This window comes from Dromiciops gliroides, chromosome 2 (genome assembly GCF_019393635.1).
Source record: "Dromiciops gliroides isolate mDroGli1 chromosome 2, mDroGli1.pri, whole genome shotgun sequence".
Taxonomy (NCBI): domain Eukaryota; kingdom Metazoa; phylum Chordata; class Mammalia; order Microbiotheria; family Microbiotheriidae; genus Dromiciops; species Dromiciops gliroides.
This window is the reverse complement of record NC_057862.1, coordinates 25,633,368-25,659,956: the sequence shown is the minus strand read 5'-3', so window position 1 is coordinate 25,659,956 and position 26,589 is coordinate 25,633,368. Positions and strand designations below refer to the sequence as shown.

The window sequence follows — 26,589 nt, the reverse complement described above, 5'->3', positions numbered from 1 at the left end:
GTACAACATGTGACCACATCTTCTGCCAGTGCAGTTTGGCCCTTCTGGCTGATTCATTCCCTTTTCTAAAATGGTAGTGGAGCTGTGAAGTTACAGGTTTAATATAAGAGTGTATAAGCTTTCTTTAATGATAAACTGAGGGGGCAGCTAGGTGGCACAGTGGATAGAGCACTGGCCCTGGATTCAGGAGGACCTGAGTTCAAGTTTGGCATCAGACACTTGACACTTACTAGCTGTGTGGCCCTGGGCAAGTCACTTAACCCTCATTGCCCTGCAACAACAACAACAACAACAACAAAAAGATAAACTGAAACTAATGGTTTCTAGGAATAGAGCACACACTCATTAGGGACTGCATGGTGTGTGGGATAAGGAGGGACGGGTTCTGGGGAATGGAGGGACTGTTCAGATCAAGTGTCCTTCCGAAAAGCACTTAACAACTGAGTGCATCACTTCAGTTTCTTGATAGTGCTGAGAATCAGAGAAAGCTTAAGATTTTGTAGATCAGCATCTTTATTCTCTTGATTCACATTTGGTTTATTCCTAGTCAGGTTGACATTTTAATTTAAGATTTCTGGCTTCTTGGTGTATAGTACCATACCTGTGGCATTGAACTAACTGCTGGAGAAAGATTTTCATAAATTAGTTTGCTTTGTATTTGTTTTGAGGATAGATTTGTGAAATGCTGTGTATTTGGCTATTGATTAGCAATTAGCTTTTCTGTCACCTTTAACCAGGAACATTTTTTTTTTACCATTTTGTTCTTTCAGAGAAGTGTCATGTTTTTAAAACCTTGACCACTTTTTTGAGAGTTAAGACTGAATTAAATCTCACATTTTAAAAATCCTATTTATGTTCTTATACCGAGTACAAAGCATTTTCCTCTTTTCAGCACTACCGCTTGGGTGTGCTCCCATGGCTGTGGGAGAGTTATTTGGACATCACCTTTTCCTGGTTTCCACTGAGCAGAGAAGCATGGCCATTTAGGGGACAGGCTTGGTCACTGCAGGACCAGCTCTCGTGTGGAAAAAGTGCACCTGTTAGTCTGACAGCTTCTGGACCGTTTCTTTTCATTGTCTTCTTAGGGAGCTGTTTGGGGTCACTGGATAGAATCTTGACTGTGGTAGCCCTGTGCCATGGTTTCAAACCCTCTTTCTCTGACAGTTAACAGCTTAGATGACCTTGGACAGGTCACTTAATGTTCTTCTGTTGTAAAGTAAGGTCTTTGATTGGACGGCTTCCCTCTGATGGCCCTTCCTTTTCTCCATTTTGATGACAGTTAGGTGTATTGCGGGGGGGGGGGGGGTTGGTTTTTTTAACCAAACCTGTGGATTCCTTGCTATCTATCTATTTTGTGGTTGGTTGGCACCTGTGCTTCAGTTTACAGGCTTAGAAAGTTGCCAAGTTGGCAGGTGTCAGGTGTCTGAGGCAAGGCTTGACCCTGAGGTCACCAGTACTCTATCCACTACTCCAGGAACCACCTGATTTAGCTTTCTAATGTCAACTCCTTAAACATTAATCTAAGAGTCTGTGATTGCTTACCCGAGTAAGCTGAGAATCACTCCAAATCAGAAAAAAATTCTACTTTTCCAAAATATCTGGGGAGCATCCTCCTCTTTTGGAGGTGGGTGGGTGATCATGTCAATAATCTATGTATACATGTTAGAAGGCACTTCTAAATCATGACCTTGTATGCTAAATTTCTCTGTATATTTCCTTTAAAGGTCCATATTCTTTATACTGATATAGTGAGTACACAGACAAGATTCTGCCACCCAGTGGTTTACTGGGAGAATTACTCACCATGATCTCTTCACCCAAATCATGATCGCCATGAATGACCAGGTAAATGTTTTAGCCAATATTTTTGTTTTGTTTTGTTTTGTTTTTGTTTTTTTGTTTTTGCAGGGCAATGAGGGTTAAGTAACTTGCCCAGGGTCACACAGCTAGTAAGTGTCAAGTGTCTGAGGCTGGATTTGAACTCAGGTCCTCCTGAATCCAAGGCCAGTGCTTTATTCACTGTGCTACCTAGCTGCCCTTAGCCAATATTTTTAAAGAGATAGTTTGGTATATAATGCTATAAGTTAATTCTGATTTTCATTTCTAGGTTTCTTGTAATTGAAATGTCCATACACACACACACACACACACACACACACATATTTCTATATTGTTTTCCTGTGACAGGAAAACTGTTTATTCCAAAAGTATTCCCATATTCCTACTTACGTTTCTGAAATAGAGGAACTAAAATCTAAATTTGTCAGTCTTCCAAGTTTTTCTGTCCATCTAGTCAATTGATAGTACATTTTCCCAGAGAATTAGCTCAGCTTTTTCTAGTAATGAGAGCTTTAACAAGTACTCCAGCACTTCCAGTTACTGAAGTCAAAGTAGAATGTTCATTTGATGTAATAAACAGCCATCCAGGTATCTTGGCTTAAAATCTCAGGAATATCTTGGGCATATTCATTCACAAATGAACCTCTTGTTTCCTGTAATACAGGAATTATGTATTTGCCACTTTTACCACCTAGGGTACTGGGAAGTGAGAAGGAGTATTGTAAATAAAGAAAAGAATAGTTTGTTCTGTTACTGTTTACAACTTTTTGTTGTAAAAGTACTTTGTGATCTTTAAATGAAAACTACCCTGAAGTTGGGTTGTATAGAAAGGATTTTCTTGGAGAAAATACCACAGGTACAAGATTATTTGGAGGGCCATAGAATAATGTTTTCCTTGGCAATGAGGGAGCTCACACAATAGGGCACCGGGCTTGCAATCAAGAAATTGTCTCTTTTTGTCATCATTCAGTTGTGTCCAACTCTTCATGACCCCATGGACCACGTATCACCTTGGGCTCTTTTTACTTCCACTCTCTCTCCAAGTTTGTCCAAGCTCTTGTTTGTTACTTCCATGATACTATATTCATCCCATCCTCTGCCATCCCCTGTGTTTAAGATACATGTTCAAACCTAGCCTCAGACACTAGCTGGGTCAAGTCACTTAACCTTTGTCTCAGTTTTCTTACCTGTAAATAGGAATAATAACAGCATATTCATTGATGATCAAATGAAATAATATTTGTATAAAGTGCTTAGCACATTAAGTGCCTGGCACATAGTAGAGGCATAAATGCTCATTATTATTGTTGTTGTTATTCTGTTTTCCTAACTTAAAGTTTACTTTTATCTTTTAACTGTGCCCATTCTTCCATTCACTTCCACGATTGGACCTTGTTCATTTTCTTTCTTGTGTATCTCCTTTCTGGTGTATCTCACCTTTTTACTTCTAATCCTTTGTTAGTCTTTTACCATTAATTTTGTTATGTGAATGTTTTCTTATCACTTGTGCCTTTGTTTGATTCTTACCCATTTTCAGAGTTTGCTTGGGACTGATAAATTTTCAACTCCTGATTAGATGTTAAAGAGTTTTTGTTGCTGTTGTTCAATCATTTTTCATCGTGTATACCTCTTTGTGACCTCATTTGGGATTTTCTTGGCAAAGATACTGGAGTGGTGTGACATTTCCTTCTCTAGCTCATTTTACAGATGAGAAAACTGAGGCTAACAGGGTAAGGTGACTTGACCAGGGTCACACAGCTGGTAACTGTCTGAAGCTGGATTTGAACTCAGGGAGATATAAGTCTTCCTGACACTAGGCCCAGTGCTCTATGTACTAGAGCAACACTTAGCTGCTCAATTAGAATGAGTAGGATTATACAAAATTGTTCTTCTGCCAGGAGGTTGAAACAGTAATATTTTGTTTAAAATGATTAAGCCTTAGAGCTTGTTATATTTTTCTACCTGCAAACACCAGATTAAATGCCCTTCCTGATGGTTTTTTTCCAAGTATAATAATGGTAGAAGGAAGGAGTCATTAACAACTCATTGATCAGTAAATGCTACTTAAATCCTTATTGTTCTCCTGTTTCATGAACCAGGTACGAGAACCACAGAATGTCAATCCTTCTATGGTTCAAATGACCTTTCTTGGTGATGATGCTCACCCTCTGTTGAACAGAGAAGATATTGGCATCACATCACACCATTGGTCTCACTCTACTCAAAGTAGCACCACTGTTAACGTAGGTAGACTATAGCCAATGCATGATCATCCACTGGGATCTCTTTACGTTTAATCTGTGTACATCCAAGCCTCATCATCATGTTTTTTTATTTAGGATCCTTATATACGTGCTCAAGCCAGTAGCCCAGGATCAACCATGAACTTCCAGGCTGCAGGCCCCCAACAAAATCCACAGCTGCAGCAGCAGCTACAGCTAGAAGAGCAGCAGCAGCTACAGCTGGAAGAGCAGCTAGAAGAGCAGCAGCAGCTGCAGCTGGAAGAGCAGCTAGAAGAGCAGCAGCAGCAGCTGCAGCTAGAAGAGCAGCAGCAGCTGGAAGAGCAGCTAGAAGAGCAGCAGCAGCTGGAAGAGCAGCTAGAAGAACAGCAGCAGCTGCAACTACAGGAGCAACTACAACAGCTACAGCCGCAGCTGCAGCCACAGCAGCAACTACAACAGCTGCAGCCACAGCTGCAGCCACAGCAGCAACCACAACAGCTGCAACCACAACAGCTGCAGCCACAGCTGCAGCCACAGCAGCAACCACAACAGCTGCAGCCACAGCAGCAGCTACAGCACCAACCACAACAGCTGCAGCCACAGCAGCAGCTACAGCACCAACCACAACAGCTGCAGCCACAGCAGCAGCTACAGCACCAACCACAACAGCTGCAGCCACAGCAGCAGCTACAGCACCAACCACAACAGCTGCAGCCACAGCAGCAGCTACAGCACCAACCACAACAGCTACAGCTGCAGCCACAGCAGCAGCTACAGCACCAACCACAACAGCTACAGCTGCAGCCACAGCAGCAGCTACAGCACCAACCACAGCAGCTACAGCTGCAGCCACAGCAGCAGCTACAGCACCAAACACAGCAGCTACAGCTGCAGCCACAAACACAGCAGCTACAGCTGCAGCCACAGCAGCAGCTACAGCACCAACCACTGCAGCTGCAGCTGCAGCAGCAGCTACAGCACCAACCACAACAGCAATGCCAACTGCAACTGCAACTGCAACAGCAGCAGCTACAGCAGCTACCACAGCAGCAGCTGCAGCAGCTACCACTGCAGCAGCTACAGCAGCTACCACAGCAGCAGCAGCTACAGCAGCTACCACAGCAGCAGCAGCTACAGCAGCAGCTACAGCTGCAGCAGCTACAGCAACTACCACAGCAGCAACTGCAGCTACAGCAACTACCACAGCTATCACAGCAGCAGCTACAGCAACTACCACAGCAGCAACTGCAACTGCAGCAGCTACCACCGCTACCACAGCATCAGCTGCAGCAGCTACCACCGCTACCACCGCTACCACCGCTGCAGCTGCAGCAGCTACCACCGCTACCACCACTGCAGCTGCAGCAGCTACCACCGCTGCAGCTGCAGCAGCTACCACCGCTACCACCGCTACCACCGCTACCACAGCAGCAGTTGCAGCAGCTGCAGCAGCTACCACAGATACCACAGCAGCAGCTGCAGCAGCTACCACAGATACCACAGCAGCAGCTGCAGCAGCTACCACAGATACCACAGCAGCAGCTGCAGCAGCTACCACAGCAGCAGCAGCAGCGGCGGCGGAATATTCGACTGAACAAGAGGAAGGGCTCAGATAGTAGTAGGCCAGATGAAGAAAGGATGAGGGAAGAAAGATATGATTATATGGGCCATGGAGGTAGGAATATACACTTTCTTTTGGGGGAGTTATAAGTAATAAATAAAACAAAGGTTACAAACTGCTTATGCTGTATTGGTATCTAAAATAATGTTTTTCTTTTTTGTAGAAAATCTTAAAAACAAAAATACAGCCTTTCTTGGTAAAAGAAGAAAAATTGAGGAAGAAAAGAAACTAAATCTCAAAAGATTCCAAACAGATGATATGTCAGACAGTGACTCAGAAAGTACAAGTATGAGAATGACAGCTCCAGCTCCTGATTGGAATGTTGGAATTCAGATGAGGAACAAAAACCCTTTGAGGATCAATGGAGACGAAGGAAAATTCCAGTATGGTGAGAGAGCAGAGGAACATGTGGTAAATCGCCTGAGTCGTTGGGGTCCAATATCAGAAACTAAGAAACATGAAACTTCAGACATTCTCAAGCCAGCCAGATTTGAACTACAAGGAAAGTCTCATCTCAGCAACACCGAAGATGTGATACTTTATAATGCAAATATCAAAGATTTACACATTCAGGACTCCAACACAGAGAAAGCACATGCTATGGAGCAGTTTGTGTCTGCATCACCTACACTAAAAGGTGTTATTGACATTACAAATGAAAATGATTCGGAGAATGTGGTTCCAGAATGCTCCACCAGGGCCTTTGGTTTTCAGCCACTTCAGAAAATGGAGCCTCATACCAGTGACTCAAAACTTGTGTTTGGCAGTGCAAAGTATTTAGAACCTAGAAAACCGGAGCCAGAACAGAGCTGGGTTAACAGTATTGTGAACAAACTCGATTTAGCAGCATCTGGTGCCATGAATGCTTTATCCGTAAATGACCCCCCGAGTGCTGAAAATAAAAATCCATTTGGATCAGTTATCTCTTCATTAAGTGTAGCTTCTCTGACTGAAGACAACCAACCTCGTAGACCAAGTCCACCTTCTGAGGTTCTGAAGTCCAAATTCGGTTTAGCAGACGTACCCAAACCAAAATCCAATTCCTTCTTGGATGCTCTTCAACCCAAACTCACTCCTGATTCTGTGAAAGCCAAGACTAGCTACTTAAGCACTAGTCATGCCCCTGGAGAGAGAAGGTTGACAAATAGAACAGAACATGAGTTACCAAGATCTAGTTTTCGTCCAGTTCCGACTCGTGTCAGTACATTAGAAACCACCCAGAATCCTCTTATCATGGATAAAAGTGACCATTTCACAGCTTACAGAGATCCTGCACTTGTTGGGCAAGAAACGGGAAGTAATCATCATGTTTCACCATTCTCAAGCCAGCTTGGTTGTGCTCATGCATCCCATAGGACCTTCCTCCCTTCAGGCAGCAATCAGCCTACTTTAAGTGCTCCTACCCTCTCCTTGTCTACGACTTCAAACCAAGCCCCTTTGCCTTCTACTAGTGCTCATCCTCTGAAAAGCACACCCCAACCTGTTCACCATCCTCCGTTGCTTTCGACAGTGTTACCTGGAGTGCCTCCAGCACCTTTACTAGGTGGCCCCCCACTAGCAGAGGCTGCTCATGCCAGCAGTCTGGGCCAGTTAGCCCTAGCACAACAGCAGCAGAGGTTAAAGCAGCAACAGCAGCAGAGGTTAAAGCAGCAGCAGCAGAGGTTAAAGCAGCAGCAGATGTTAAAGCAGCAGCAGATGTTAAAGCAGCCGCAACAGATGTTAAAGCAGCAGCAGCAGATGTTACAGCAGCCGCAGCAGGTGTTGCAGCAGCAGCAGCAAGTGTTACTGCAGCCTCAGCAGGTGTTGCAGCTGCAGCATCAGATGTTAGAGCAGCAACAGCAGCCTCAGCCAGTGTTGCAGCTGCCGCAGCAGATGTTAGAACAGCAACAGCAACCTCATCAGGTGTTGCAGCTGCCGCAGCAGATGTTAGAACAGCAACAGCAACCTCATCAGGTGTTGCAGCTGCCGCAGCAGATGTTAGAGCAGCAACAGCAGCCTCATCAGGTGTTGCAGCTGCCGCAGCAGATGGTAGAACAGCAACAGCAGCCTCATCAGGTGTTGCAGCTGCCACCACAGCAGATGTTAGAGCAGCAACAGCAGCCTCAGCCGGTGTTGCAGCTGCCGCAGCAGATGGTAGGACAGCAACAGCAGCCTCATCAGGTGTTGCAGCTGCCGCAGCAGATGGTAGAACAGCAACAGCAGCCTCATCAGGTGTTGCAGCTGCCGCAGCAGATGTTAGAGCAGCAACAGCAGCCTCATCAGGTGTTGCAGCTGCCGCAGCAGATGGTCGAACAGGAACAGCAGGCTCAGCAAGTGTTGCAGCTGCCGCAGCAGATGGCCGAGCAGGAACAGCAGGCTCAGCAAGTGTTGCAGCTGCCGCAGCAGATGGTCGAGCAGGAACAGCAGGCTCAGCAAGTGTTGCAGCAGCCTCAGCAGATGGTAGAGCAGCAACAGCAACAGCAGGCTCAGCAAGTGTTGCAGCTGCCGCAGCAGATGGCCGAGCAGGAACAGCAGGCTCAGCAAGTGTTGCAGCTGCCGCAGCAGATGGCCGAGCAGGAACAGCAGGCTCAGCAAGTGTTGCAGCAGCCTCAGCAGATGGCGGAGCAGCAACAGCAGGCTCAGCAAGTGTTGCAGCTGCCGCAGCAGATGGCCGAGCAGGAACAGCAGGCTCAGCAAGTGTTGCAGCTGCCGCAGCAGATGGCCGAGCAGGAACAGCAGGCTCAGCAAGTGTTGCAGCTGCCGCAGCAGATGGCCGAGCAGGAACAGCAGGCTCAGCAAGTGTTGCAGCTGCCGCAGCAGATGGCCGAGCAGGAACAGCAGGCTCAGCAAGTGTTGCAGCTGCCGCAGCAGATGGCCGAGCAGGAACAGCAGGCTCAGCAAGTGTTGCAGCTGCCGCAGCAGATGGCCGAGCAGGAACAGCAGGCTCAGCAAGTGTTGCAGCTGCCGCAGCAGATGGCCGAGCAGGAACAGCAGGCTCAGCAAGTGTTGCAGCTGCCGCAGCAGATGGCCGAGCAGGAACAGCAGGCTCAGCAAGTGTTGCAGCTGCCGCAGCAGATGGCCGAGCAGGAACAGCAGGCTCAGCAAGTGTTGCAGCTGCCGCAGCAGATGGCCGAGCAGGAACAGCAGGCTCAGCAAGTGTTGCAGCAGCCTCAGCAGATGGCCGAGCAGGAACAGCAGGCTCAGCAAGTGTTGCAGCTGCCGCAGCAGATGGCCGAGCAGGAACAGCAGGCTCAGCAAGTGTTGCAGCTGCCGCAGCAGATGGCCGAGCAGGAACAGCAGGCTCAGCAAGTGTTGCAGCTGCCGCAGCAGATGGCCGAGCAGGAACAGCAGGCTCAGCAAGTGTTGCAGCTGCCGCAGCAGATGGCCGAGCAGGAACAGCAGGCTCAGCAAGTGTTGCAGCTGCCGCAGCAGATGGCCGAGCAGGAACAGCAGGCTCAGCAAGTGTTGCAGCTGCCGCAGCAGATGGCCGAGCAGGAACAGCAGGCTCAGCAAGTGTTGCAGCTGCCGCAGCAGATGGCCGAGCAGGAACAGCAGGCTCAGCAAGTGTTGCAGCTGCCGCAGCAGATGGCGGAGCAGGAACAGCAGGCTCAGCAAGTGTTGCAGCAGCCTCAGCAGATGGCGGAGCAGGAACAGCAGGCTCAGCAAGTGTTGCAGCAGCCGCAGCAGATGGCGGAGCAGCAACAGCAGGCTCAGCAAGTGTTGCAGCTGCCGCAGCAGATGGCCGAGCAGGAACAGCAGGCTCAGCAAGTGTTGCAGCTGCCGCAGCAGATGGCCGAGCAGGAACAGCAGGCTCAGCAAGTGTTGCAGCTGCCGCAGCAGATGGCGGAGCAGGAACAGGAGGCTCAGCAAGTGTTGCAGCAGCCTCAGCAGATGGCCGAGCAGGAACAGCAGGCTCAGCAAGTGTTGCAGCTGCCGCAGCAGATGGCCGAGCAGGAACAGCAGGCTCAGCAAGTGTTGCAGCTGCCGCAGCAGATGGCCGAGCAGGAACAGCAACAGCAACAGCAGCCAGTGTTGCAGCAGCCTCGGCGGATGTTACAGAATCAATCACCTCATCTCCTTGGACAAGCACAACCATCTGCTAACTATAATCAGCTTGGACTCTATCCAGTTATTTGGCAGTATCCTAATGGGTCACCACCTTACTCTGCACTCAACCAACCCAATTCTAAATGGCCCCAAACAGAAGATCCAGTTACTACTGAAGCCTCCTTGCAGAAGGTAAGTCACATTGATAGTTTCTTGAAAGATATTGGCAAGCCTGACCCTTCTAGTCTTGGTTGCACTGTTGATTCTTACCAATTGACTTAATGGATTAGGACATGGCAAAGTGACCATGAGTTTGCACATGGCAGTAAATCAGGTCAGGTTCATGTGGAATCTTAAAGAAAACAGAGACAGTCAAGATAGTGTAGTTTGGCTAAGAAATCACGAGGTTTGAGGTATATAGTTAGCTGTAAAGAAACCTCAGAGATTGGGTCAGTGGAGAACTGAGAGAGGAGCTCAGTCAGTTGCTCAAGATCACACTGGGTAATCCTGTGACAGGGAGCTTGTTGCTGCTGCTGCACCATCTTTTATCATCCTGCCTCCTTAAAATGGCCTGTTTTAAAGGTCCCAAAGAGGGGTGATATGTTCAGTCAATATAGATCACAAACATAGCTACACAGACCCACTTGAGTCAGTGCGACTGAAATCCTTTTCTTATGCTTAGAGGAAAGTGACGAAAGGGGAATGGGGAAGAAAGGTCTTGCTCCAGTTCATAGTCCTAATGACCACATTGTGTGGGAGTGTCAATGGGCACTGAAAATGAGGAAGAAAGATGGATTAGTAAAAAAGTTTCATTTCTTTGTGTGTGTTAAAGTGTAGACTAAATAAATCAACTTTCATGGTGCATTATTTATAACAATTAAATGCAACAAGTAAGTACTATTTGTAAGGTGAGGATTCCATTTTAGGGAAACCCACTCCAAGCCCTAGGACATTGATTTTTTAAAATTAAATATATGTGTATATATATTTTAAAATTTAGTAAGGAATAAAATTTTATTATGATTTCTTAGTTAACAAATTCCTGTCTTCATCATTAAAAATTCAGATGTCTTGGTAATAGGGCGGTTTGAGGATCTGCTAGGTACTGAGAATTCTGATTAGGCCCACTCTTAAGAATGATTTGGTTTTTTTATTTTATGTTAAATGGCCACACCATAGCTTTTTGCTCTGTTTTTAACTACTTTAGGGTAGCATGTTGTTTTTGAACTAGAATCAAGTCTCTTAAACTCTGACCTCCAGCTCCTCAGCTCTAAAATTGGAGATGTTGGAATTGATAAGCTGTAAAATCTCACAGTTCTCTGCCATTCCTCTTAAAAGTAATCATTTGGGGAACAAGGTGTTAATATCCAGACTGACTTGGTATTGCCCTAGCTAACAGTGAACCAGATTTGTGGTCTAGATATGTTAGCTTTTCACCTTGCCACTAAACCCCCTAGAATGTGATGGGAGAGTGTCCCTGAATGAGTGACACAGAAAGACCAGTACATTTTTTTGGACATGTACTTAATGTGTCTGGTAGAAAAATTAATTCTGTTTTCAGTTTATATGACAATATGGTGAAGTATGCAGTACAATATAGTAATATTGTTTTCATTCTGAGTTAGGAGTTTTAAAAATGGTTTAAAATCTATAAAATGCATGCAGTATTAAGAGATTATATAAAACTTGGGAAAAAATTGTTCCTAAAGAGGAGTGACAGATGACAAGCATGTTCATATTGATTTTTCTTGAAATAAAAATTCCTATGATATACTTTTCAAGTGCCAGGTAATTTTATGAATTATGTAGTTTCAAGTGTTCGAAAATCTTATAAAACTGTTTTCTCTATATGAATGAAAGTACTTGATCTGTTATCTTACCCTTGGGCCAAATTTTTAAAAATATTTTTTAAAGTATTTTATTATCAAACCTCTAGTTGCCATCTCTGAATGCATGTGGCAAATTAGTTTTGACATGAGATCTTTCTGTGCACATGATCTGTTAAAGTTTATACTCTTTTGTATACATACTGCTGTTACAGGCCTACTTTTCTCTTGTGTTTAGCTTCCTGTGGTAACTGAAGTTTGATTTGTTTTTTGTAATAGGATACTCCCAATCCTTGGTTAGAGCAGCAGCCCACCCCTATGACCTCTGCTGATGATCTTGGGTTACTGACTCACATAGCCGTCAGGCCATCCAGTGCAGATGCTCATCGACACCTTAAAATGATAACTCATTCTAGTCCACCGTTGTCACAAACGTTGGCAGATCCTCAGAACGAGTAAGTTTGCCAATGCTTAAGACTTAAATCCCTTGTTTATGTGCTTCCTTTTTTCCAAGGCATTAATTTGATGTTCTAAAGTTAGAATTTCAAAAAGTTCAGTTCCTTCTGTTGTAATGAACATTCTGATTTATGGGGTACCATTTTGGCACGTGTAAAGAATGTTTGTACTGAAATGGCAACTTATTTTCATACCAAATAGAAACTTTTATGTAAAAGAAAGTGATTAAGAATGTCCCGTATCTGGTTTTCCCCTTACAGAGAACTGGAGAGGAACCCTTTTATTGAACCTGTCAGGACCATTGTATCTGCACCAGCCAAGAATGATTTGGATCAAATGCAAGCTGGAAATGACAGTCACTTACCCAGACCTTTTGTGGATCCAATGATGAGTCAATTACAGAGGCCAGCTCAGGAGAGTGGCGAGATGCTGAACCAGTATGACGAGGAGCACCGAAGGGTCATTCAAGAAAGTACTGAGGTTGCCCCCTTTACAACGAATATGACGCCTCCCGAGGAAGAGAGAGAAGCTTATCCTAGAATCCAGCCATCTCTGCCGTGTGTAAGCACTGATACCCACAGCACTCAAGAAGATGCAGAAGAGGACCTTTCTGTGTCAGAACTTGTTCAAATTCAGCAGTCTGAGCCTGAGAGCTTACCACAAAGTGACTGCTTCACCACCATATCCAACAGTGTTGTGAATGAACCACCACAAGCATTTCCATCCCAAGAAGACTCCAGTCTAGTCACTGATCAGCAAATGGACAGTGCCTCGACAGTAACCAATCCTCAAGCCGTGACTCCATTTATGTCCACGCTTTCGAAGCCCCCACCTTTGATTAAACACCAACCAGAAGGGGAAGGCGTAGGAAGCCAGACAGCAGAACCACTTAACCAGAAAATGCAGGCTCAGCCTAGGACTGAACATACTGAGGAAGATCCTGCCCTCCGGAATATGCCTTCATTACATCGAGCACCAGTGTTTACCACCCCAAAGACTCCCGGCATGGACAAAAAGGAAGGCACCTGTAGCGGTAGCAGCCTTTCCCCTCCGACCTTAACTCCGGTTCTGCCAGTAAATGCTGGGGGGAAAGGCCCCGAACCACAGAGACCTCCAACTCTAGTACCCGAGCCCAATGACGCTCAGGCCAGTGTGTCCGAAATGAGGAGGCCAAATCAGGCCCTGAGCAGTGAGAATGCTAACCGGCCTGTGGAGAACAGCAGCAGAAGGTCACCGGCTGCCACAGCATCTGTCATCGTACGGCCCCCCTCCAGTGTAAAGTATGAGAGTGTGCCCGTGGTGCAGCCACCTCCCAGGGAGCGAGCTAGTGAGACAGTTTCAGCTGGGGTGGGTCCAGCAGAAGGCTGGAGACCAGTGGAAGCCAGAGCACCTGGGAGCGTCATTCTTCCCAATTTGAACTCGGCCGTTCCTCTCTCCACGGGCGGCATGTCCAGCACCACAACAGATGGGACTTCAGTTGCTGCTACTGCCACCACCAGTGCTTCCACCTGGGGCGGTTCAGAAGGAACCTATCCGACATCAAGTACAGTTTTGACCTCCCCACCTGTAGAGAATCTCCCTTCAAGCAGCGCTGGTCTGCAAATAAGCACGTCAGAAGAATGCATTATCAGCACCACTGCAGTCACCTCCGTGATCAGCAAGGCAGGCAGCCCAGCCCAGCCCGGTCCCAGCTTTTCCAACACGCCTGATTTTGTCCACTTAAAGAAACATAAGGCCGCATTGGCTGCAGCTCAGATTAAAGGTGGCAGCGCTAGTGAGGCTGAGCCTAATGCCGGAAGAAGCCAGACATGTCCTGCTCCTGCTCCCCTCGAGAGTCCTGCCACCTGCAGCACAAAGAACAAGGCACATTCTGTAGGCGGTGGGCAGAACTCCCAGGCAAGTCAGCCCAACTACCACACCAAGCTGAAAAAGGCCTGGCTCACTAGGCACTCAGAGGAAGATAAAAACACTAACAGAATGGAAACTTTGGGAAACACCGTATCAGAGATCATTAAGCCGTGCTCAGTCAATTTAATAGCCTCCACATCAAGTGAGATACACAGCAGTGTGGAGGTTAAGCCTGCAAAAGATGAAAAAGGTGGCAAAAGGAAGGCGAAAAGGTCGTATGAATCTGGCTCTGAGAGTGGCGGAGACTCAGATGGAAGCGAGAGCAAGGCTGAGCAGAGGGCCAAGCGCCAGCCCAAGCCAACATACAAAAAGAAACAAAACGATTTGCAGAAAAGAAAGGGTGATCTAGAGGAAGAAGCGAGGCTCAATGGGGTTCTCAGCCGGAGTGCCCGAGAGAAGAATAAGCTCAAGCTGCCGAGCAGCAGTAACAATGGTGAGTCTGTCATCTTCTTACTTGGCGTGGGTGGAACTGCATAGCCAGGTCAGGAAGGTCCGTCCCCTCTTCTGTGCTGGGAACACCCCCAGGGCATACCAGCGCGGAACATCAGGGATCTGTGTGGCCTGTCCCCACCCCCCCCCTTGTGCGCTATCTTTACTCACTAATTCCATAGTGCGTAGCAGCCCTTTTATGAGGATGGGGCACATAGGCATGATCCCATGGCTAATGACTAGAGAATTGGGGGATTCAAACCCTTTTCCTTTGCCACCAAAGCTAATCTCCTGTACCATGGTACAGGTAAAGGGAAATGAAAAGATACATTTCTCCCTTTTTTAATGGGAAAAAATGTGTTTGATATTATCAAAACCATCCAAATTTTGATTTGTATTGTTATGGTAATTATGCTATATTGCCTAATATAGCAATATGATGTCGTTTTCTTCGACCTATTCTTCTTCTCACTTGTTCTGGATTGCATTTTATAGTCTGCATGCTTACTAATATAATGTCTGTGTCCACCAAATACATGTCACGAATGAAATACATTCATTAGCCAAATGGATGGTAATACTTTTCTTGTCTATAATTTTTAAGAAGATAGAGAATAAGAGGCTGAACTCTGAGTTAAACTGGGAGGCAAGGGGGCGGTAGGAGGGCTTCTGTCTCTAAATGTTTGATGTAAGTAAACAGCCAGGATTTCAATTTAAAATCTAAAAGGTAAGGAGTTGTCTGAAGGGAAAATGTGGGGCAAAAATACACACCATAAAGGAACTGATAGTGTCCAGTGATAGTGCGGGAGCTCGGTGGCTCAGTGTCTTCAACAGTAGACCTGGAGTGAGGAAGCCCTGAGTTTAAATGTGGCCTTAGACACTGACTAGTAGGGTGACCCTGGGCAAGTCACTTTACCCCTGTTTGCCCCATTTTACTCATCTGTAAAATGAGGATAATAGCACATTTCTCCTTTGGTGATTATGAGGATAAAATAAGATGCCATTTTTATAAAGTGCTTTGCAAACCGTAATTGTAGCCACCTTTAACACTGAAAAGATCTTACGGTTTCTAAATTTTTTGCCAAGGGATAAGGGCTTTGGGAGGAAAGAAGTGCCCTTAAAAAAGTTATTGTAGGGGGTAGCTAGATGGCGCAGTGGATAGAGCACCGGCCCTGGAGTCAGGAGTACCTGAGTTCAAATCCGGCCTCAGACACTTAACACTTACTAGCTGTGTGACTCTGGGTAAGTCACTTAACCCCAATTGCCTTACAAAAAAAAAAAAAGTTTATTGTAGATGCAAATTCGTAGACATGTGAGAAAGAGAACTCGGAGGAAATGCCAACAAGTCCCCATGAACACTTAATAGCAAATATGGGACATCACTGGGAAGCAGAGGCTGGCCTGTTCTTATGAATGGAAACAGGGCTTCATCTGGCTATCTCCTGCTGGTTACAGGGAAGTGTCCAAACCTGGAGAACACGTTTGCCTTTTCACTCGTACCACTGATTCCAAATCTCTGAAGTCCTGGGGTAAGGCTGGTGAGACGTTGAATGTCTCTGGGCCTGGACTTCCTCATTTGTAAAGTGAAGCTAAATAATGACGTTGTTACTGCCTACCTCACAGCACTGTAGGGAGGCAGGCTCTCTGTAGAGCATTACTCGGATGCTACAAGCCAACAACCCACCCTTTCTTCTGAGTACTTGAAAAAAGGCAGCCCTTTCTCTTTCGGGAGGGCTCTTACTCATTGCTTCACCAGTATGTTTCCTCCTCTGTAAGACAGCCCTCCCAACACATGGCACTGACTCCTCAGACATCCCCATTCTCTGCAGGCTACACAACCCTGGCTCCTCCTGCTGAGCCTCAGGGCTCTTGCGGCACTTCAGCCTGGTTGTCTCTGCTTTCTTTACAAGTTCTCTACGTGATCCAGTTCCCTCCTAAAAAGAGGTGCCCAGATCGGAAGACAGTCATCTCTATGTGGTCTGATTGGACTGCCACCTCCCTAATCCTGAGCCAGGTGCCAGTCTTGGTGTAGGCAGTGATCCTGCTTTTGGATTTCTCTGTCTCACTGCTGACGTATATTGTATTTGCAGCCAGCCAAGCCTCACCATCCCCTTTTTCAGATGAACTCCTGTCTAGACACACTTTCCTCATTTTATATTCATAAAGCTGAATGATATCTCATTACATTCTGCCCAGCTGGCTGACTGTCCTGTAGAGGTCCCAGCCTCTTAGCTGTCCCTTCCTCACTTGGTGTCCTCTACAAATTGAATAAGCATGCCATCAATTAGTATTGCCCTCATTAAAAAATACTCCAAAGTGATGCTGTTCATTTGGGTCAGTTATTCATTTGGCTTAGAATCCACCTCTCACATCTTTCCACCTTGTACATGAGATGAGACATGGCAAATGTTTCTCTGGCATTCTCTACTGGGCAAGTGACCCTGTCAGAGGACGAAAGGGCATTAGTCTGCCCTGTTCCTTTTGGGGGGGGGCAGGGCAATGAGGGTTAAGTGACTTGTCCAAGGTCACACAGCTAGTGTCAAGTGTCTGAGGCCAGATTTGAACTCAGGTCCTCCTGAATCCAGGACTGGTGTTTTATCCACTGTGCCACCTAGCTGCCCCTCTTGATGGGGCTATACTGGCTCTCTGTGATCACCACTTCCTTTTCTGGCTGCCATTGTTTAGATTTTGTTTTCTGCTCTTTACCACTGAGTTAATATTTGTAAATCGCTTAGTTATGAGTCTGATTCCTGGTCTCAATGAAGATTAAATTACTTTGTTCATTTCTCTCAGTAAAATTAAAAAAAGATTCAGAGGATTAGAAAGAGATTTGTTACATTAATAATCAATTAAAAAAAAATCAATCAGTATGGGGGCAGCTAGGTGGCGCAGTGGATAAAGCACCAGCCCTGGATTCAGGAGGACCTGAGTTCAAACCTGGCCTCAGACACTTGACACTTAGTAGCTGTGTGACCCTGGGCAAGTCACTTAACCATCATTGCCACACCCCCCAAAAAAATATCAATCAGTAATAAAGGATTATTGTTGTGATTCTTAGTTTTAAGTTCTTTAGTATAGATTGTGACTGGATAGAGTGGCTGTCCTGGAGTTAGGAGGACCCAAGTTCAAATGTGATCTGTGACATTTACTAGCTATGTGACCCTGGGCAAGTCACTTAACCCAGTTTACCTCAGTTTCCTCGTCTGTAAAATGAGTTGGAGAAGGAAATGGCAAACCATTCTAGTATCTCTGCCAAGAATACCCCAAATGGACTCACAAAGAGTGAGACACAACTGAAAATCAACTAAACAACAAGAGTCTAATAGGCCTTGAAAGAATTCTCAATTCTAGGTCGAATGATGAAAGGAAAAATCATACCCAGTTTGTGCCAACCCCATCAAAAGGCTTCAATAGCATTTTCAATGGTTGATTCCCTGCCCCACCCCACCCCCTAAGTATGCATATCCAAGTGACTCCTTGCCATAAATTAGAGGCGGCAGAGAAGAATAAGAAAGGAGAAAAAAACAGGCACCAAGCCTAGAAATGTTTACAACTGGGGCCTCTTTTAAATGGGCCACCCTGTAGTTTAAACATGGTGCTTCCTGTGTTAGGGTGCTTGTTTTTTCCACAGCTACACTGTTTCCTATAACAACAGATGGACAGATACAATATGGAGAAAAATCAGTCAAGGTTTTAGCCAGGACAAGTCAATCCTACAAGATAAAACCCTCAGGATTATAATATTGTTCTGTTCTCCTTGAAGAATGAACTTTGAAATCACTAGGTTCAGAAAACATAGCTTATTTTTAATGGTAAATATGATGTGTCAACAGTAACATTGAAAAAGTTTCTATTTCTTATTATCAATACAAAGTCTTTGATGGTGTCAAGGTCCAGTTCTCAAGAGATTTAGAATTTCAAATCTGCTATTTTTATTGTGTTCATTCAAACCTCCTCTGAGTCCACACTATGAAATAAACACTATTCTTTGTTCAAAATTTTACTTGTCATTGTGCCAACTATGTGGGGGTATAAAATTGATAAGAAACATACCCTAAGCCTTCTCAGCTCCATTAGTATCTAGAACAGGAGTGTGTCAAACACACAGCTCATGGCAAAAGATTCTTGTAATTGGAAAACATTTAATAAAATAAAAATACAACTGAACATAGATAAATGTCAATATTTGGGAAAGTGAGGCATCCTTAGTACTGTTAGTGAGTGACCTGCCTTGACACCACTCATCTAGAGCTTTTCATGTGAAGTAACGTTGCCATTGAGATCACGTGTTCACTTTAAATTGGCTATTTTATGTTTACCTCTCTTAGCTGCTTATCTTGAGTTGTCATAATCTAGTTTTCTTCGTCAATAAACTATCTGTATCATTTTGGTAATTGCTGTTTTATGTGACTCTTACAGCTGGCGTTCCTCGTTCAGTGTTAAAAGACTGGCGTAAAGTTAAAAAGCTGAAGCAAAGTGGGGAGTCATTTCTGCAGGACGACTCCTGTTATGAGATAGGACCCAATTTGCAGAAGTGCAGAGAGTGCAGACTTATTCGGGGCAAAAAAGGGGAAGAACCAGCTCACTCGCCAGTGTTTTGTAGATTTTACTACTTCCGACGGTAAGTGAAAGATAATGGGCTAAAAATTGAAGTGCTGTCTTGGGGGAGAGTGGAAGGAATCTTTGGACTATTCTCTTATCTGTGGGATTTCCTTTTTAGGAGCCTTTGCATGACGTAGTACAACTATCTGGAATGGATCACATTGCAAGAGCAAAACATACACAATGCTGAACTGAAAAAATAGATAAAATGGAGGAAATGGATACTTTTCTTAGCAGTAGCTCTTTTTAAGTGCCATTTTCTCTTCATATATGGGAGAATGGCTTTCTGGCAGGTGGTGTTGATTAAATGATTTAAAATTATTTTCAGTCCTTTTTTGTAGAAGTCATGATGTAGCGTCTATAGACCTGAGTGGGCAAATCAACATTGAGAGTGCATGCTAGTGCACCCCCTTTGTTGGGGGGTTTTGGTGGTGGTGTTTGGATTTGTTTTTGTTTGTTTTTAATGTGCTGCATTTTGGTAGCTCTGGAGCTCCACCTTGATATTGCGTGTTCTTTGGTTCTAAAAGCAACTCTTAAAGTAAAGATCTTTTCTAAAGAGGTGAAGAAAAGACTAGTCTGGTTATTTTAGCCAAGCCTGACTCTTTAGAACAGTGTGGAGGGTATTTGGCTCAAGTGAATGTACCAGAATGGATACTTAGAGAAGGAACTGTGTTATTGAAAATTCTCCCCATTGTCTGGGCAACAAAAACAAAACTCAGTGTAGATGGAAGGGTTTAAGGGGAATGCAAGAGAGAGGAAGGTGGGGTTCATGGATGTGGGAGAGATAAATAAAAGGTAAAGTGGTTGGTTCTGAGAAAAGAGAAAGCAATAGGAATGAAAGCTGAAGAAAAATGGGAAGTTGTGGAAGAGAGTGAAACAAAAACAGCTCAAATTGCCCTCTAGAGACTGGCCTCACATTTCTCACTCTGTGTGTAAAGTTTGTCTTACCATTAAAAAGAGCCATGTGTAGTGGATAGAGCACCGGCCCTGGAGTCAGGAGGACCTGAGTTCAAATCCAGCCTCAGACACTTAACACTTACTAGCTTTGTGACCCTGAGCAAGTCGCTTAACCCCAATTGCCTCACTAAAATTAAAAAAAAAAAAGAGCCATGTGATATAGAAGAACGAGGTTGGGGGGTGAGGAGTGAAGGACCACCAAGTAAGAAAGAACAAAGCTAGCGTTCAACATGGTTGAAAGATGCCTGTCTGGGATAGCTAGGTGGCACAGTGGATTAAAGCACCAGCCCTGGATTCAGGAGGACCTGAGTTCAAATATGGCCTCAGACACTTGACACTTACTAACTGTGTGACCTTGGGCAAGTCATTTAACCCTCTTTGCCCTGCCCCCCCCACCCCAAAAGCCTGTCTGTAGTTTAGTAAGGAAAAAACTACTGCCGTCACAGGCACATGTCGATTGGATAAAGAAGAGCTGCTTCAGATGCAGACATTTCATACATATATATATATATATATATATATAGAGAGAGAGAGAGAGAGAGAGAGAGAGAGAGAGAGATCCCGGTCTTTAACTCTTCCCCCACCCCTGTGATTCGGAATGACCTGGATACCTTCTCCCCTCTTGGCCCCTCTGTCCCTATTCACTTCCTAGCCTGCGCTGGCTCTCCCTTTTGTCACATCCTCTGGAACGAATGGTCTGTTCTGTCAGTAACAAGCTTCCTTTCATCTCAGAAAGTTGTCTTCACTCTTCTTCCACCTTGCCTGGCTTTAGTCAGAAGACGCTCCATCCTTCCCTGAACTGAGGGCTTCTCTTTTGCTTTCCCTAAGAATGAGTCAGAAGAACAAGCTGGCCTGATCAATCCCTCCTTGTCCCATGTCTGCCCTCTGTCACCACCACGCAGCATACCTAGCTTCCTTGGAGGTTCACCTCTACCATCCAGTTGTCCCTAGCCTAAGATGGCATGTATTCTCTGTCTGCCTCCTCTTCCTCCCTTGTGAAAGGAGAGAGGGGTCATCATAGCATCTACCCACAGGGCTTTTGTGAAAAGCCTTATTTTAGTCATGTGTCGCCTCAGGTCATCGCTCCCTCTTTTCTTAAAGAATTTAGTACCTAGCTCTTTTCAGTGGATTGACAGCTCCCTTAGGGCCCACCTTGCATCACTGTTGCCCTTATTTTGCCCAAAGTAGATTTTAAAAGCATTTGTGAATTCATTTCTCAGTCCCCAACCATCCCCCTTGTACTAGGGGACTTCTTCAGAGGTGTTGTTGTCCTTTCTCATGTCCTGGCCTCCCAGGTAACCAGCATGTCAGCTCCAGTGACTTATCCTCTTGTTCTGCTTCAAACAGAAATGGATGTATTTTTGGTTTCACCATCATCCATGATTGTTCCCACAGTCTAGCACTGAGAAATTCTCTCTCCTATCAACAAACTATCTTCTCTCTCCATCTGCTTCTGTCCTTACTCTATATCATTACCATAACCCTCTTGTTCTCCTCCATCATCCCAACTTTGGCCTCACTTTCCTCTCTTTGTAGTCTCAATCCTACAATGAATATACTTTCTACTATATATTTCCTTCTCCCCTTAAGTCCATTGCAGCTTTGTTCTGATGCTCCCCGGGTCTTATTACCAAAACAGTATGTTTTATCCCCAGATGACTAACTGCCCATCTGACTTCTCACCCCACTGCTCTGCTCAGACTGCTTGCTCCAAAGAAGACACATCGTCTTTCTTTCTCAATCTGATGCCCTTTTCTTGGGCTTCACCATTCCTGACCCCAGCATAAGCAGAGTGCTGGACTTGATGTCAGGAAGACCTGAATTCCAGTCCCACACCAGACGCTCTTGGGACACCAGGCAAAACACTGATTTTCTCTTGGCTCAATAGACTGGAAAGTTCCTTCTGGTTCCAACCTAGGATTATCACCCACATCTTGTGTACCTTCTCTTCCTTTGCCTCTGTGCCATGCTCTCTCTTAGTGTCTCCTTTTTACCTGTCTGACTCGCTGGTGGAGAGTGGTGTGAAATAACTCTGGAGCAAGTAGTTTGAAGTCAGGTTGTGAACCATTTTAAATGCTAAACACACGTCTGTAGTGTGTCCAAGATGCAACAGAAGCCATTGGAACTTGCTTTGGGGAGTGAGTTCCTTTTGCAGGATCATCTTCTGTTTCTGGACCAGTTGCACATCAGCTCCCTTGAATTCAGTCATCCCTAAGCAGGTGCCTCCCAAGTCTATATATCCAGTTAGATGGACTTCTGAGACTCCTGATATCTGAAAGAGAACTTGTTTTACCTCCCCCCCAGCCTCCCCTCCCCCACTCCCCTTCTTTCTGGTGGAGGGCACCAACATTCGGTTTGTCCTATTTTCCAACTTCACAGACAGCCTTGACTCTGTAACCTAGCTCCCTCCCGCCCCTTCTCGTATCCAGGCATTTGCCAAAGCAGTTCTACTTGCACAACATCTCCCACGTTTATCCTCTGCTCCCTCACATAGACACCACCCACATTCAAGCATTCATCATTGCTTCCCTGGACTCTTGGTAGCAGGCTTGTACTTGGGCTCCCTTCTTCCAGTCACTACTTTGTCCAGTCTTTCCTCTACCACATTGATCTTCCTAAAGCATCAGTCTGACTGACATTACCCTGAGCAAACTCTGCTGGTTTCCTGTTCCTTCTGGGATAAAATACAGACTTAATGTGGTTAGCCTTGCACTCTGCCTTTGAGGCTACTTTTCTAGACTTATTTCACACTACTCTCCATCATCCATTCTTAAATACTAATAACTCAGCTAGCTTATTTGTTCTCTAAGCTTGGTATTCTATCTCCTTTTTGGGGGACCTTGGCCCACACTGCCCCATCCACCTGGAATGCAGACCTTCCTGAGGGTTCCCAGGTTCCTTAAAGATTCATCTTGAGTGCGATCTCCTAGCAAAAAGCTTTACTGAGACTTCGTTTTGTTGGTGATCTTTCCTTCCTCAGTTTATCATATGTTGACTTGTGGGTCTACATGTTCTGTCTTCCAATCAACAGAAAGCTCCTTGCAACAGCCCCTGTTGTTCATTGTTTTCTTTGTATCTCCACTGCCTTGTGCTTGGGAAGCATTTAATAAATGCTTATTAAGTAGGGTTAAATTTTAACGATGGGATTCCTGAATTAGTTCACAAATGAAATAGTTTGTTCTAAACAACACTTCAATAACAGTTTGCTTTTTCCAAATTGTGAAGTTGGCCAGTTTTCATTCTGTCTTTAGGACAATTTTAAGGGCAGCTTGGTCTGTGCCTTATAGGAAAAAAAAGCATTTTTTGTAATGAACTAAAATTGGTGGCATTTGTCTTTTGTTCTGATAATATAGATGTCCTTTGAGGTCACTTCCAACTTGCAAAATTAATGATTTCATAGCACTAAGTTAATTTCAACTGAACACACTAGTTACTTCATTTTCCCCTCCTTTTTTTACTTAAATGAAAGATAAACCAAATTATGTCTCTTCCTTTGTTTCCCTTTCAAATTAAATAACAAATCTAAAGCGCATTTCTGTTATACCTGCACTCTAGCTGTTTTGTTATTATTTGTTTCAGATTGTCATTCAGTAAAAATGGAGTGGTTAGAATAGATGGCTTCTCATCTCCTGACCAGTATGATGATGAATCTCTGAGTTTGTGGACACATGAAAGTTACGATGATGATGAACTAGACTTGGAGACTTGTAAATATATCTTGAGTATTATAGGTGATAAATTTTGTCAGTTAGTAACATCAGAGAAAACAGCTTTATCCTGGGTGAAAAAAGATGGTAAGGATATTTAATGCTTTGTAAAAGTTGTATTCATTATGTTTGCTTTAGTTTCCAGCAATTTGCTCTTCCTGATTTGCTGCCAACTCTTTATAGGGATATACCTATAAATCTTAGCTCCTCATGTTTTTGATTTGGGGCAGTGCCATTGCCTCATAGGCTTCAATTTATGTGTTCTTAATATGCCTCATGGGCAACTAGGAGGTGCCATGGTGCATAGAGTGCCAGGCCTGGAGTCAGGATGACTTACCTTCCTGAGTTCAAATCTGGCCTCAGGCACTTCCTAGCTGTGTGATCCTGGGCAAGTCATTTCACTCTGTTTGCCTCCGTTTCCATATCTGTAAAATGAGCTAGAGAAGGAAATGGCAAACCGCTCCAATAGCTCTGCCAAGAAAAACCCCAAATAGGGTCATGAAGAGTCTGACATGACTGAAAAAGATTGAACAGCAGAAATATGCTCTCTGTGTTCCTTAATGAGGTTGAACAGTGCAGTGGATTTAAAATTCATGGAATCACATCATTTGGCTACAATGTAGTATTATAGAATTGTGCTTTCAACATCATGAATATTTCTTCTCTATCTTGTATATATTTGTTTGTTTACTGTCTCCTCATTGGATTAGAAATTCTTTGAAGGAAGGCACTGTCTTTTTCCTCTTTGTGTGCTCAGTATTTACTTAACAGTGTCTGGCACATAGTAGATATTTAGTAAATGTTTACTGATGGATTGAAGTGAGTGCTATTAATTGCATTATGCATACATTTGTATGATAGAGAAGTAATGGTTCTAAATAATTAGGTAAATGAGTTTTGAATCTGATACATGTAATGTCTATATGTGAAACATTTTCTCATGTACAATTATGAATATTGACAACTTGTAGAAATTTGTGATTGGTCTTCATTCACTTTATCAGTTATGCATTATGTCACCTAGATGTTTGCCTTTCTGTGGTTCACTCTATTTATTCTGCATTTCAGCCAAAATTGCCTGGAAAAGAGCTGTGAGAGGCGTCCGTGAGATGTGTGATGCCTGTGAAGCCACATTATTCAACATTCACTGGGTCTGCCAGAAATGCGGCTTTGTGGTCTGCTTGGATTGTTACAAAGCCAAGCAGAGGAAGAGCTCAAGAGGTCAGTCTATAACATGAACTAACAGCTGGATTCTTAACCTTTTGTGACCAGTTAGTCTGGTGAGGCTGATGGTTGCCTGAATCACGTTAAATGAATAAAACAAAATCTGTAGGATTACAAAGGAAATCGGTTGTATAAAAATGGAATGGGTTTTTTCCCCATCCAAGTTCATGGAGTCTCTGAAATCTATACATGGATGCCACCAGGTTAAGAATTCTTAAACTAGAGTATTGTGCATAATTGTATTCACATATGTTTTAGAATTGCTAACAAAGTCAGGCGTGTTTTTCTTACCATGAATACATGTGATCTTACACATAAAAGGATGGACTTAGAGCTAATTTTCAAACTCTTGTTTTTCTGTCTTTAGTCATGACATCTTTCTCCTCTCTCACTGAGGAAAGTGGGGTGGTTCCCTTTTTTGAAACCTATTTATCCAAACAACATTATTAAGAATGAGAGGCTTCACAATGAAATTGCATTCTGTCGTTGTACCTGATTTGTACCAGATAATTTCAGGTGTCACTTCATTATTGACCGATCCTTTTTCTCTAGAAAATAGGAACATTTGAGTGACTGACTTATTGGTACCATTTAATTACAGATTTAAAGACATCCCTAGTCAGAATTCAGTAACAGCAAGTGCGAGGGGGGGTTTTTGGGGTTTATTTTTGGGGGGGGTGTTGGTAAAAGCTAACTTGAGGAGTGTTTACTAGGAAGATTGTAATGGCTGCTGTCATCATATCTCCACTTGCTACTTGATTATTCTTAGTAGAATGCTCAGATCTTGAAATCTGGAGGAAGCGGGTTGTATAGTGCTAACCTCACGAAAATGATTTAGAATGATCTTGCTTGTTCACATAATTAGAGGGGCCTCAGAAATAATGAGACAAACTCATGATGGTTAAACTGCTATAGTCACATATTGAAGTAAGGTAGGGAAATTTAATAAGCTCTTGTTGCTTAAATAGGAAAAGATCACCCTGGGAAGCTAGGAAGGCCTAGCATTAGAAGCCTTCAAATCTTGGGCTTTGTGTATTGGGAAGAGATGGTGGGATCTTAAATCTTTTTCTTAAAGGGAACTTAAGAGGCCAAATATTTCCAAACCTACTTTATAGAGGAGGAAACTGAGTCCCAGAGAGGCTCAGGTAACCATGACAGAGCTGGTGTCTGTGCAGGCCCTTAAAATTCCAGATCCAACTCTTGTCTTCACGCCAGGGAGGCAGATGCAGCACGGCCTGGCTGCCATTCACTGAACTGTTCTGGCTGATCCTAGGCTTCGGAATGGGCCAGGCTGAAGTGGTGGCCATTAAAGACAGCAAACAGATGGGCTCCAGGGAGGTCCAATGTGAAACCGGGCTTCTGAGCAGAGGGCAGGCATGTCTAGACGTTTGTCCTGAGCTTTGTTTTGATATCATTGTGAACTAGTCACACCTGCAAAAGGATAACAGAGGTAGCCATGCAATCCATAGGAAAAGGGTTTGGCCATTGAGAGTTTCATCCTCCTCCTCAAGTCAAGGTCACTTTAGAAGGAAGGGAATATGCTTTGCACGACTTCATTTGTCAGATGGGTATCATACTACTTGCCTTCTTGGGATGGGGGAAGGGGCAGAGGGAGGGGATAATTCAGAACTCAAAATTCTTTTTCAAGAAAAGGGAATCTTAAAGTGGCAGTTGCCCTAATAATAGGGCAGTTGCCCTAATAATACCATTAATATATTTTTTCTCAACTGACCTATAGTCTTCTTACTGTCATAATGATTGGTATTTTATTA

The 26,589-nt window shown here is 44.4% G+C and overlaps 1 protein-coding gene across 1 annotated transcript in view; it reads left to right on the top strand.

Moving 5' to 3' along the window:
* JMJD1C (jumonji domain containing 1C) overlaps positions 1-26,589 on the top strand; it is a 124,383-nt gene that overhangs the window by 68,761 nt on the left and 29,033 nt on the right. The window contains exons 4-12 of the mRNA XM_043981510.1: positions 1,725-1,845; positions 4,179-4,253; positions 5,616-5,736; positions 5,846-9,900; positions 11,814-11,989; positions 12,251-14,331; positions 18,747-18,948; positions 23,466-23,680; positions 24,662-24,814. Coding sequence (XP_043837445.1) covers positions 1,825-1,845; positions 4,179-4,253; positions 5,616-5,736; positions 5,846-9,900; positions 11,814-11,989; positions 12,251-14,331; positions 18,747-18,948; positions 23,466-23,680; positions 24,662-24,814 — 7,099 coding nt within the window. The 5' untranslated portion in view covers positions 1,725-1,824. The remainder of the gene's footprint in view (positions 1-1,724; positions 1,846-4,178; positions 4,254-5,615; positions 5,737-5,845; positions 9,901-11,813; positions 11,990-12,250; positions 14,332-18,746; positions 18,949-23,465; positions 23,681-24,661; positions 24,815-26,589) is intronic.